The 13,917-nt window shown below is 38.6% G+C and overlaps 1 protein-coding gene across 5 annotated transcripts in view; it reads right to left on the reverse strand.

The window, feature by feature from the left end:
- The window catches only part of LOC126283944 (peregrin), a 242,985-nt gene that overhangs the window by 209,481 nt on the left and 19,587 nt on the right, over positions 1-13,917 (reverse strand). For all 5 annotated transcript variants that reach the window (XM_049982350.1, XM_049982348.1, XM_049982346.1 and 2 more), the window contains exons 5-7: positions 5,570-5,707; positions 2,552-2,740; positions 1,420-1,618 (exon numbers count right to left, since the gene is read on the reverse strand). In XM_049982350.1, the coding sequence (XP_049838307.1) occupies positions 1,420-1,618; positions 2,552-2,740; positions 5,570-5,707 (526 nt within the window). The remainder of the gene's footprint in view (positions 1-1,419; positions 1,619-2,551; positions 2,741-5,569; positions 5,708-13,917) is intronic.

Below are 13,917 nucleotides of genomic sequence, written 5' to 3' on the forward strand. Positions count from 1 at the left end.
CACACAGAAAGATACAGGTCTTTAATTTTTTTCCTTGCGCATTTTGAGTGTGAAATAACAGAGAATTATTGTGAAAGTGGTCCAATGAACCTTCTGCCAGGCACTTGAATTGCAGAATAGCATTGTATATGTATACACTTGCACTCATTACTGGGTGAGGGAGCCATCTGGTGCCTCCATTTCTGCTCATCACTGCTGGCACTTTCGCGTGTCAAGGGCCTACCTGTCCAGAGAGGGCAGGATCAGCTGACTACATGGTTTCTGACAACATGGTACAGCTCAATGAGTCATCGTGGCCCAGAGTGGAATCAACACTGCTCTAGCAGTATGGGGGCATAATACACACTATAGCTTTGCCTGCAAATCGCCATACATTAGCCTGCGAAACCTTAGCCAAATTGCTGTTGTAGCGGCCTTGGCAATCAGCTAGCCAAGCCAACAACTGGAGTCAATGGAATTCCATCATGCACTGGATGTTTTATTAGCTCCGAGAGATACTTTACAGGTCCACAACACAATTCTGTCAACATAGAGATGTCTCCACATGGCACCCCTAAAGAAGTAAGATCTTTTATCGAATATGACAGGGACATATTTCACTGGCTTACGAAACACGTGTGAGTACACAAATAGACATCATATAGTTCAACTGAAATGTTGCATACTGTCACAGATTCCATTTACATCCAAATTACTCCATTTGACTAATATGTCAGTTGGTGTGACTTCTTCCAATGAAGCAAGAGAAGTATTACATTCTTCAATCTCCTGTAAAGCTGCCACACTTCTGGATGCATGTTACAAACAGTCTTGGCAAGTTAAATCACACCACACAGAGGTGGTGTTAAGTTGCAGGCAGGCACAATGAAAAAGACTGCTAGAATTATTTCAGCTTTCAGACAAACTACCTCTTTGTAAATAGAAATCTCTCTCTCTCTCTCTCTCACACACACACACACACACACACACACACACACGCACGGCCACTGTCTCCTGATGCAAAGGTCCAATTGTCCTAGACTTACCACTGTTTGATTTAGTCAGTTAGTTTCAGATGTGAGTTTATTACTTCTACCTACCTACTATCTCTTACAGATTACAAAAATAGAAATTATTCTATGGAATAGAAGGAATTGTCAAGGAGTAACTTTTTCAGTTTGTTGTAAGAATGGAGGCTGCACACAGTGCAGCTACAGTTGCTCCAAAAGCTTTAATTGTTATTATCTGAGATAGTGGTATGACCATACATTGGTGAGAATATAATACTATGTTACCACCAAATAACAGGTGACTAAACTACATAAAACTGACAACTGCATATTTATATTACATTCTTCACAGTCTTCATGAAAAAAAGAGTACATATACTTCTCGAACGATCTCCACTGTAAATGAGCATACAACATAAAAGTTAAATACCTGTGTTAGAGTCACGTACTGTGTCCATTTTCATAAAGAGGCCTGCCTGTTGAGCACAGGTTACATGAAATGCTGCATAGCAATTTGTTTTGTGGCACTGGATGCATGCACCAACACCACGCTGCTTGCAGATATAACAAGTTAATTTCCATCGAGCAGGTGGAATTGTTTCAATGCTGTCAATTGGTTCCAGGAAAACCTATAACCAAAATACATTGTGTACAGGATACAAATATAATTTACACTAGATAAATTTCCTTCCTACTGTTGAAAAGGCAGAAAAATCAACGCTGAATAGTTTCTGAATGGCATGAGTCATTTATCTCAAAGACATGGGAATCCTTGCACCCAAAATATTTTAATAGTCACCTCTCTCACTATAGCTATACATTTCAGTACTAAGTAATAAGGACGGCAGCAGTATTGTTCTGCCTGCACCAACTACTCATTTCAGGCTTTCTGTAGGAGATTTTTCATGATGACACTTTTTATTGCTGCTTGACCATCCCATCTTAAATTTAAATCCTTCTGCTAAATGAAAGTGCAGAGAATGAGAGACACAACACCACAATTTGGAGGCTGTTACATGATCAGAAATTTCTGCCAGATGCAGGAACATCAAAGCATTAAAAATTCAGAAAGGGTAAGTACACTTACTGAAATTCACATAACAATTTGTTAATTGGATACCCTATGGTACAGGTTTAACATCAATATTGGTCATTTCACGTTGCGACCGACATATCTGTTTCACTGGACTGAACAACACTATGATTTTTCTAACAGTGCCTCATAGATGAAAGATTGGAATTCTGCTGTTTAAGCAACCACACAAGCATTCACCCACATGTAAGTACACATTCACATGCACGAACTCACCCACATGCATGCCTCCTCCCTGACCACACACACACACACACACACACACACACACACACACACACACACACACACACACACACACACACACACACACACAAAGAAGCCATAAATAATAACACATTGCATAAGGTAAGAGAATGTAAAGAATGGAACATGCCATGAAATAACAATGTTTCGTATTACATCAACCAAAATAACTGGAAGCAATAAAAGAACATCTCTTTGTAAACCATAAAAAACAAATAATTACCGTGTTTGCAAATCGAACTTCAGGAATCCACAGTGCACAGACAACATGTGCCCAGTGTCCACGATCTGTCTGCTTAAATGCTCCCCCATTGTTAGGACATAGCACACAATCGACAGCTCGCGATGGAGATTGCAAACACCGTCGGCAGAGCCACTGTCCTTCAGGAATGTATGGTACTCCATAACAATCCTAAAACAAATGAGAAAGTAAAAGATTTTAGTCACTTTTTTTCCGTGCCACACATAAAAATACTAACAACAGGATTATACTTAATGTGAGAAAAGCTGCTAGTACGGTTTATTTGGAATGTCTGAATGTATACAGATATTTCTTTCTCCCATTATTATTATTATTATTATTATTATTTTAAAGAAGAGGAACTGTTGTTTTTCAAAACAAAAAGTTATTTCTCCAAAACTACAGAGAAACAAAACATTGAAAACAGAAGAAGAAGAAGAAAAGGCCCAAAAATATTGTCCAACTAAATTAAGAGAACTACGCCTAATCCACACCAAATTTTTGCATGGTGCTACTATCATCATTTTAGAAGCACAGTTTCAAGAGACTCAAATGTCTATCCCTCCCCACCAATATAACTGCTCATCATTTTACGTATTTTATTGTACTATATGCTTTTTTAGTTTTATACATTCTTCGCACTGGAAGAAACCCCTTCCCACTTTCTCGCTCCCTCTTATGGTTGAGTGGGCAAGTGCCAAACTACAACATTAAGTTTTGTTATAAAGCTTGAACCTCTTTGAATGAATTTCTGGTGACAATATATTGTCAAAAACAACAGAAATTTAGGACATGATATTCCAGTTTATTCATTTAAACCATTCCAACTCTATGTGGCTACCATACAATACAATATGAAGAAAACTATTGCACAGATAAAGTTGACACTTTAATTGTACTATTGCACAGAAAATACTAACATGAATAATAAAATGTTACGATAACAACATCATGACTGTGCCAGACCAAGAAATTTGCTTCTGGTCATCATATGAAATATCCTGGTCAATCCTCTTACCAATCTTGCTATCAACAGATTGCCACATGGTCTATTATCCAGATGCAAAACATGTCCCAAATATCTATGGAGGGCTTACTATTCCAGTCCTTTCATTGAAACATCGTGAACATCTTGTCTTGTCAGAGAGAGAGAGAGAGAGAGAGAGAGAGAGAGAGAGAGAGAGAGAGAGAGAGAGAGAGAGAGAGAGAGCAACTTGGACAGCAAACCATCAATTTCACAGCAAGAACTACAACTGTGACACTGTGGGGCCTGTGTTATTCCAAATTACAATGTAAAGTTCTTTCACGCATGCATGCATGTATTAGTTTGTAATAGGGAATAACACAGGCACTGCAACATTGTATTTATCGCCTACACTGGGCTAGTAACTTTCAAGTAAAATGTCTTCCCCGTACAGAAATATACATAAGGGGTGTACAAGTATAGGATGTAGACACATAGTTCAAGACATATGGAAGTTTGGATCTGGCCATGAATTGGCACAGATAGCCAAATGGTAGGGCAACTGCTCACGATAAGTGGGGAATTCGGGTTCACGTCCCGTTCGGGCACAAAAGTTTTCATTGTCATCATTCCATTATACGGCATATGGCAGTTCATACTCACAACTGCAAATACATTTCATGAACTACAACTGGCTTTTAACTGGTCACTGAAAAACTGTAATTGAGGACATACTGACAACTAACATTCACTTCACACTATTCAGCTCGCTGTCATCTGGTTTACAACCTATGACAGCTGTACCTGCCTCCACCCCCCCCCCCTCACGAAAAGGGTGGAGGTGGAGGGGGGGCGGTGAAGCATAGCCCCCATACTGGCAGTTGGGAACTTCCCTCCGAAAATTCATTGCTCACACTATCTTCCAGGGCTCAATGCGAGTTAGAGCTCATCCTTCATCCAAAGTCGACATTTCTGTGGCGGCCTGGTCCTCTGTTCTCATTCCCGTTTAATTTCATAATTCACCAAGTCTCTCAGTTTCAAACTTCTCTAAATCTATATCACTACAGCCATGCAGTTTTCTCAAGGGTCTTATTTATCTTGCTCCCCCAACCCCTAAATATCCTCAATAAATGGCTGATTAAGAGAAGATGATGGTAGCTTAGGAAAACTGATGATGGTAGCTTCCAGTTTATATAGAGGGGGAAAAAAGAAGAAATGGGCTTGTGAATCAAATCACTTCCCAAAAACAATAAAAGTTTTAAAATGTAAAGCAGGGGAAAGATATATCACTCACCTATAGCATATCAATGCTTGGAGCACAGTAAAACATAACAGAAAACAGCATTCACACTAACTTTTGAGCACTAGCTCTTTTTCCAGTAATACCATGCATAACCTTACAGACAACAAAATACAAACACTGTGTTTGCTTGTGTCTGTGGTCATGTGTATGCTCTTGCTGGAAAAAGTGCTAATGGTCCAAAGCTGGTGTCAATGATGTTTTCCATTATATGTGTTACTGTGCTCCATGCATTGATCCATTACATTTCTGTTATTGGTACCAATAATTGTTTCATCTATTAACATGCAAATTATATTTTTTCTATTGTCTACGTGAGTGCTACAATACAAATCCAAAGATGTGTGATTAAATTCTGGCAAGTCACAACTTTTTTCCATAATTCTAGCAAAGCTGTGTACTGTTGCATAGCGGTGTGGATGTCAATGATGAACTGTAAGTACTTATACAGTATGTCATTGAGGGCAATCTCTAATGTGATCACACCAAGAGGTGTTCCAGTTAATGTAGAGGCTGCTGGTCAATTAGTTCATTCGTGCACTAACCAGTTGAGAAAGTCAGTAGCTGAGGTAACACCTGGACAAACTAGTAAAGTGAAAATTCACTGTTTTAGGTTACCAAATAAAAAAAATCACAGATGTAGATCACTTATGCTGACTAACATGGGTGTGACATGTGCTATTAGGGGGAAAAAATCAGAGTTAAACAATGCATAAAAAATTAACTTGTATTTTACCTGATGTACAGCGAGGTTGCACATATCACAGAACAGTATCACATTGGAGTTCTGGCATTCACCATCCATACATATGCAACAGACAGCGTCGTCATCAATGACTACAGGTGGTGCACCTTCTCCAGTTTTTCCATTGCTCTGCATCAAGCATAACAGTGATGATCAATTTGAACATTATACTCCACAATTTCTAAATTTCTCCAAACAACATTAAAATAAATAAAACTGGGAAAGAAATACACCACAGTACAAAATTACACTCATCACAGGGTGTACAGCAATAAATACAAAAGATAGCAACAGCAACCACTTACTTACAATAATAATAATTTATTTTGCATTATTGGTTTTTGGCTTTACAACAGTACACATCCTGTTTCATTCTGTCGACAAAATTAGCACAGAACATCTCATGTAAGGAAAAGTATTCTTTCTTCAAATAAATACTTAGTATCGATTACCAAAGGAGCAGGGCGATGTTCACCCAGGTGCAAATGTGACAAACAGAAATTCTGGGTTCCAGAGAAAAGGATTTTACACTGATGATCTGTCAGAAGTGACCCTAAAAGAACATAAGAAGCGACCACATCCAGGATTGTTTAAGGTAGCAAACATAGGGGAAAAGCTCCAAGAGAACTGCCTATACTGATACAAGCATGTCATGTGTCCTGAACCTAACCCCATGACAAGAATAGTTGTCATGGATTTCTGTTCAGAGAGAGGTTTGATGCAGCTCTCCACTCTACTCTATCCGCTTTGAGCCTCTTTCATCTCCAAATACCTACTGCAACCTACATTCCTTTGAATCTGCTTACTGTATTCATCTCTCGACCTTGCTCTACAATTTTTACAACCCCCCCCCCCCCCCCCCACTTCCCTCAAATGCTAATCTGTGAAACCTTGATGTCTGAGGATGTGCTCCATCAACCAGTTCCTTCTTTTAGTCAAGTTATACCACATTTTTCCTTTCTCCCTAATTCTATGCAATACTTTCTCATTAGTTATGCAATCTATCCATCTAAGCTCCAGTATTCTTCTGTAGCACCACATATCGAAAGCTTCCACTGTATTTGCACAAATATAGGCTGCATTTCTTTTTCCCCTAGATTTGGCTTAAAAGACCCAGCTGCTGTCTATAACTGGGATTTCCTCTCCTCAAATCATAAATCATCAATTTCAAAATGACATGTACACGTATCTTGTGGGTTGAAATTAATACAATTATGAGTTACTGAAATTACTTTTGTAAACCATCAGAGACTTACAACGAAAATAACAGAAAAATTTATACTTCCTTCACAAATACAGTAGCTGTTCTTGGGTAAGGAGAACATAGTGCACCACTGCTTTTCAGTACCACATGTACATATTTGCAGACTAAGTCCACCTACATTATTTACTGTAGTGCTATTCGGCATATCAAAACAGACTGATGTATCATCTGCATTAGACCAGTGTTTCATCTGCACTCTCTATTTGAGAATGTAAATAAAAATTCTTGTGTTGTAGCTGGATCACATAATGCTGGAAATATATCACCTTTTTCTTTTTTCATAAGCTTGAGGCATTTTTGCACAACTGTAGTTCTGTGATGAACAGATAGATTATTTTGTTGTATAAATCATTGAGCCCTCCCATATGTAACTTTAAATTCCATTATCAAAATGTTGCTTTTATGTGCTACTTTGCAGCATTCAATTTGGATCATTTCAGTTGCAGCGGCATATCCATATTTCCTATTTTGAACTAAAAAATCAAGTAAGTCTTTTTCTGCATCTGAATGTTTACACTTTTGCCTTTGACATGAACACAGACTTTTTGAACTATTTAGAGTTTCTCATCACTTGCACACCACTGACAAATGTTTTTTTCATCTAAATAAAAATACATCCAGCTTCCCACTTTCTGTACTTCTGTGTGTAATGCATAGCGGACAACTTGACATTGTTCAATTGTTATGTAGGGCTGCCAGCAAGATTTAGTGTCTGAATCATGTATGAGGTCTGTTCAAAAAATTCCAGGACTTCATCCTCAAAATATTTCTACACTTACCTTTTACTTATTGTATATGGTCTCCTTTGAAATACTCTCCTCCACAATTAATATACCACTCTCAATGCCATTTCCACTTCTGGAGGCAGTCTTGATACACCTCTCACTAGATAGCGAGCAGCATTGTCTGTGAATTTTCTTTGATCTCGTCTATTGTTGCAAATCTTTGTCCTTTCAATAGGTTTTCAACTTTGGAAATAAATTAAAAGAAAAAAGTCCAGTGGGTTCAGGTTTGGAGAGTATGGAGGATAAGGCAGCATAGTGATTTTCATTTTTTGTGCAATAGTCACATGCCAACAGGGATGAATGTGTGTGGGTGGGTTATCATGATGCTAGAGTCATATGTTATCTCAGCACATTTCAAGCCAAGATGCTGTGTCACAATTTCATGACATTATCCAACTGAAATGTTACATTCTTCTGCAATCTCTCTGACAGTCAACCTTCGATTGGCATGCACAATTTCATGTCATACCTGACATGACCGTCATCGCTAGATGCCAAAGGGGGCCTTGAACGGGGTCATCTTTAACTTCTGTCCAGCCATCTTGAAATTCGCAAACTGGGCGACACAATGTTCTACTCAATACAGCACTCAACAATGACTAACAGACACAGCACAATGAATCTTCCAGCAGTTACACATTAAACACACACGTGTGTGTGTGTGTGTGTGTGTGTGTGTGTGTGTGTGTGTGTGTGTGTGCAGGGATGCCAACCACATTTTGCTCCAATGCATCATTGGCATGAAATTATGAATGTTCTGGAATTTTTTAAACAGACCTCATACTTAGTAGGAGTAGTAGTAGTACTCCGCAATCAGAGTTAATTTAGTAGTGTGTTCTGTATTCGAGATTTACTTTAACCTTGTGCCAAAAGTTTAGTTGTGGCCTATATTTGTGTGAACAGGATACGCTCTTCTTATCTGACTACTTATTGTCTACGCCTCACTTCTGTACAAGACTACACTACAGGAAAATACCTTCAGGTAAGATTTCCTGACACAAATTTAGATTCAATGTTACCAAACTTCTCTTCTTCAGAAATGCTTCTTTTGCAACTGCAGCGTACATTTTATATCTTGTGTAATTCAGCCATCATCAATTATTTTATTGCCCAAATAGTATATGTCATCCTATTTAGTGTCTCATTTCCTGATGTAATTCCATCCAGCATCATTTGATTTAACCTGCCAAATTTTATCCTCATTTTGTTTTTGTTGATGTTCATTGGGGGACACTGTCCATTCCGTTCAACTGCTCTTCAATGTGCTTCGCTATTTCGGACAGACTTACAATTTCATCAGCAAACCTCAAAGACAAGAGCAGTACTTGACATACAAAAATCAAAATATGTGGTGAAGGACTCTATAAAATGACCTGAAAATGATGGGACTGCACTCTGAAATGACACTAATATGTTAAGAATGGCTCAACAAGAATAAGAGGGCCAATCCCAAGAGACATGAGAAATAAGTACGGAATAAGTAGAATTACCAGAGGAGTAGTGGGATGGGGTTGTGTCACATGTTCATACTCTTAAGAATTAACCTAAACTGGAGTTAACTATGGGCTGTGTTTTGTCATTATTTGACAACCAGTCACTGAACACTATAGAAAACTAAATGAGAAAAAAATAAAATAAAATGTGAGCAGAATTTGCTCCAATCACGTTGATTAAAAAAAAAACCCTAACTAACGATACCAAAATGTTTCTTTTTTATTTACTTGAATATCACAACACAACATGAAACATCCTATCAACATTACTACTAGCAGGCATCAGTTATAAGTCTCATCTTACTGCTTCAGGGTATTTTAGTCTCATTTTTCTTCTTCTGTTATTACTTATTCACATCTTTCTTTTTCACCAATTTTTAAAAAAAGACAAAATATTTCAAAGTCAACACTGAGACAAAAATTTTGTGCTCACAACTGCCAGAAATAATCCCAACTAGAGAGGAAATGTTACTATGTCCTTCATACATAAACTGAGACCAGATTTACCACAAGTTTCCCCAAGTGAAATTCTCTTGATGTTTCTCTGATTTCCAGACAAGTTTTAGAATTTTTCCCTGAGAAGTTTTGAGATTTCAAGGGTAAGTAAACACATAAGTCGACAAAAGAATGTAAGGACTTCTGTATTTCTAAACGCGTGTGCAAAAATCTTAAGTACTAACATCAACATCTTTTGTAATGAACTGTTTTTAGATGGAGAAAGCAATAAAAATGGTATATACGTTTCATTTCATCATCATCATCATCATCATCATCATTTAAAACTGATTATGCCTTTCAGCGTTCAGTCTGGAGCATAGCCCCCTTATAAAATTCCTCCATCATCCCCTATTCAGTGCTAACATTGGTGCCTCTTCTGATGTTAAACCTATTACTTCAAAATCATTCTTAAGCAAATCCAGGTACCTTCTCCTTGGTCTGCCCCGACTCCTCCTACCCTCTACTGCTGAACCCATGAGTCTCTTGGGTAACCTTGCTTCTCCCATGCGTGTAACATGACCCCACCATCTAAGCCTGTTCATCCTGACTGCTACATCTATAGAGTTCATTCCCAGTTTTTCTTTGATTTCCTCATTGCGGACACCCTCCTGCCATTGTTCCCATCTACTAGTACCTGCAATCATCCTAGCTACTTTCATATCCGTAACCTCAACCTTGTTGTTAAGGTAACCTGAATCCACCCATCTTTCGCTCAAATACAATAAAGTTGGTCGAAATATTGAACAGTGCACAGATAACTTAGTCTTGGTACTGACTTCCTCCTTGCAGAAGAGAGTAGATCGTAGCTGAGCACTCACTGCATTAGCTTTGCTACACCTCGCTTCCAGTTCTTTCACTATGTTGCCATCCTGTGAGAATATGCATCCTAAGTACTTGAAACTGTCCACCTGTTCTAACTTTGTTCCTCCTATTTGGCACTCAATCCGTTTATATTTCTTTCCCACTGACATTACTTTCGTTTTGGAGATGCTAATCTTCATAACATATTCCTTACATTTCTGATCTAGCTCTGAAATATTACTTTGCAAACTTTCAATCGAATCTGCCATCACAACTAAGTCATCCGCATATGCAAGACTGCTTATTTTGTGTTCACATATCTTGATCTCACCCAGCCAGTCTATTGTTTTCAACATATGATCCATAAATAATATGAACAACAGTGGAGACAGGTTGCAGCCTTATCTTACCCCTGAAACTACTCTGAACCATGAACTCAATTTACTGTCAACTCTAACTGCTGCCTGACTATCCATGTAAAGACCTTTAATTGCTTGCAAAAGTTTGCCTCCTATTCCATAATCTCGTAGAACAGACAATAACTTCCTCCTAGGAACCCAGTCATATGCCTTTTCTAGATCTATAAAGCATAGATACAGTTCCCTGTTCCACTCATAACACTTCTCCATTATTTGCCGTAAGCTAAAGATCTGGTCCTGACAACCTCTAAGAGGCCTAAACCCACACTGATTTTCATCCAATTGGTCCTCAACTAATACTCGCACTTTCCTTTCAACAATAACTGAGAAGATTTTACCCACAACGCTGATTAAAGAGATACCTCTGTAGTTGTTAAATCTTTTCTGTTTCCATGTTTAAAGATTGGTGTGATTACTGCTTCTGTCCAGTCTGATGGAACCTGTCCCGACTCCCAGGCCATTTCAATTATCCTGTGTCGCCATTTAAGACCCAACGTTCCACTGTATTTGATGAGTTCCGACTTAATTTCATCCACCCCAGCTGCTTTATTGCACTGCAATCTATTGACCATTTTCTCCACTTCCTCAAATGTGATTTTATTTCCATCCTCATTCCTATCCCATTCTACCTCGAAATCTGAAACATTGCTGATCGTATTTTCACCTACATTGAGCAACTCTTCAAAATATTCCCTCCATCTGCCCAAGGCATCCACAGGATTCACCAGCAATTTTCCTGACCTGTCCAAAATACTTGTCATTTCCTTCTTACCTCCCTTTCGAAGACCGCTAATTACACTCCAGAATGGTTTTCCAGCAGCTCGACCCATAGCCTCCAACCTGTTTCCAAAGTCTTCCCAAGATTTCTTCTTGGATGCTGCAATTATCTGTTTGGCTTTGTTTCTTTCTTCAATATAACTTTCTCTGTCTACCTAAGTTCTAGTATTTAGCCATTTTTGATATGCCTTCTTTTTCCTTTTACAGGCTGCCTTGACTGTGTCATTCCACGTTTCATTTCATGTTATTTTATTTCAATAAAGCGAAATACATTTGGCGGCAAAAACATGCATTTTGTTGGAGTTGCAAGACAGATTTAAAATATTTTTTCTTTCAGAAATAACCTCAGAAAAAAGTAGACCTCTTGAAAAAAATGTGTAAGGTGGGGAAGAGTTGTGTAAACCAACACTACAGGTGACAGCCAATAAAATGTTGGTTCTACCATGTCTTTATTGTTGGTTATTACCCACTGTATTAGGTCTATTATTCTACAAGTATTGTGTGACTTTTATTTCAAAAAATACAGGAGTACATAGCGTACAAACTGCCATCGACTGCCACAATTTTCTTCTTCTCATCTATAGTTTCAAATATATAAACTACTTTTGAAGTGCCAAAACGTACTAGAATAAATAAAAATGTGTATAAAATGCCGCACTGTACGAAGTGCTTGCAGTGAGATAGTTGCAATTCATGAAATTTATCATCCGCGGCCTCTTGGCTGCCGAGGAGCACCACAGTCCTGGATGCCAGGATAAACCAAAAAAATCCACCACAATGTGCCGCACACAGACAGATCTAGCCTGCGCAGATCCACTAGATCCAACACGCAGGGCCTGAACATTATTGGGAAACTATGGGCTTCAGATCAGCAGGGCCGATCTGTTAAGAGATACAGGCAAAAATGGCCTGCAGTTGTGGCCCATTGTGGAAGTCCACTCATGTGGCCAGCTATTCATGTGTCACAGACACCATGTCGATGAAATGAGACTGCGGTGATCATCACAGGTAACTTGCGCAAATACTCTGAGGATCAGTACTAATGAGGACAGGTACCAACTCACCGTAAAGATGATTGCTGAGCCACAGACAGGCACACAGAAAAGACTATCACACTCTCACAAGTTAATTTTTGGCCACAGCCTTTGTCAGAAAACAAGAGCACATACACATTCACACACTCAGACATAACTCATGCACACTTGAATGTTGCCTCCAGACACTTTGTCAACAAGCTATGAGAATGAGATCTAAACAAACCACTCCTTACGCCCCCTGCCTGTCATCGGCAGCTACTAGGCCAGCAACAAGTAGTGGTGACAACACTGACTGCAAGCTGAGGGGAGGGGTGGGAAGGGCAGAAACAGTAAGAATGAGAGAGTAGGGAAGCAGCGCATGTACTCAGCTGTGCCTGCCAGCGATGATGCATAGCATCTCAGTAATCAAACAATTTCATGCTACTGAGACAAAAACGAGGTTTTTCCAGTGTTATGTTTTTTTCAAGTATCCCTGATACATTTGAAATTCCCTGATTTTCCTTGATTGCCAGAACCTGTGACAATGCTGGAGACAGATGGAAAAATGGAAAATTAAAATTGGCATGCTTGATGGTTCAGTCAAAGATTTACTGGTAGCCGCAAATGGAAAGATACACCATGCAACTACTATGACACATATGAAGCAACTTGCCCTACTACATTATTTTCTCTCCCAACCAGGGATTCACCTGTTTCCACAATTACATCCTTCCCACTAAGTTTATTTTCTCTAAATACATACACATACAAACTTCTATACAATACTACTTTTAATCAACTATGCACTGACTGTCATGTTGCAACTCATAAGAAATATATTTGCTGTTAAATTTAAACACCAAAAAGTACATCAGCTGTAAAATGGTGGCTACTGATAGTTTGCTACGTGCAAACCAGGAACCTTTCCTTATTGAGCATTGATTCTATTACTGATTATTTCCTTTTATGTAAGAGCACCATATAACATTGTCGCTCACATTCTTCTTCAGCATCAGCTTCATTAGTTATTGGCACAAATCACACATTCTCTCTTCAGCAATAAAACCACTAGCCAGGCACCAATTTAGAATTTGCTTCTCGACTTTCAAACTGAAGAAAAATTCCAATTCAATTCACTTTCTCATTTTAGAAACTCAGTATGAAAACTCACAAGAGGTTAGAAACCTATCATTATACAAACACCTCCAAACTATTTACTTCTCAATGTAGCCAAAGAGGACATAACTGACATCACAGACAGAAAGCAAATATTAACTGTTTATTGG

The sequence above is a fragment of the Schistocerca gregaria genome, chromosome 8 (assembly GCF_023897955.1).
Source record: "Schistocerca gregaria isolate iqSchGreg1 chromosome 8, iqSchGreg1.2, whole genome shotgun sequence".
In the NCBI taxonomy this organism is placed as follows: Eukaryota; Metazoa; Arthropoda; class Insecta; order Orthoptera; family Acrididae; genus Schistocerca; species Schistocerca gregaria.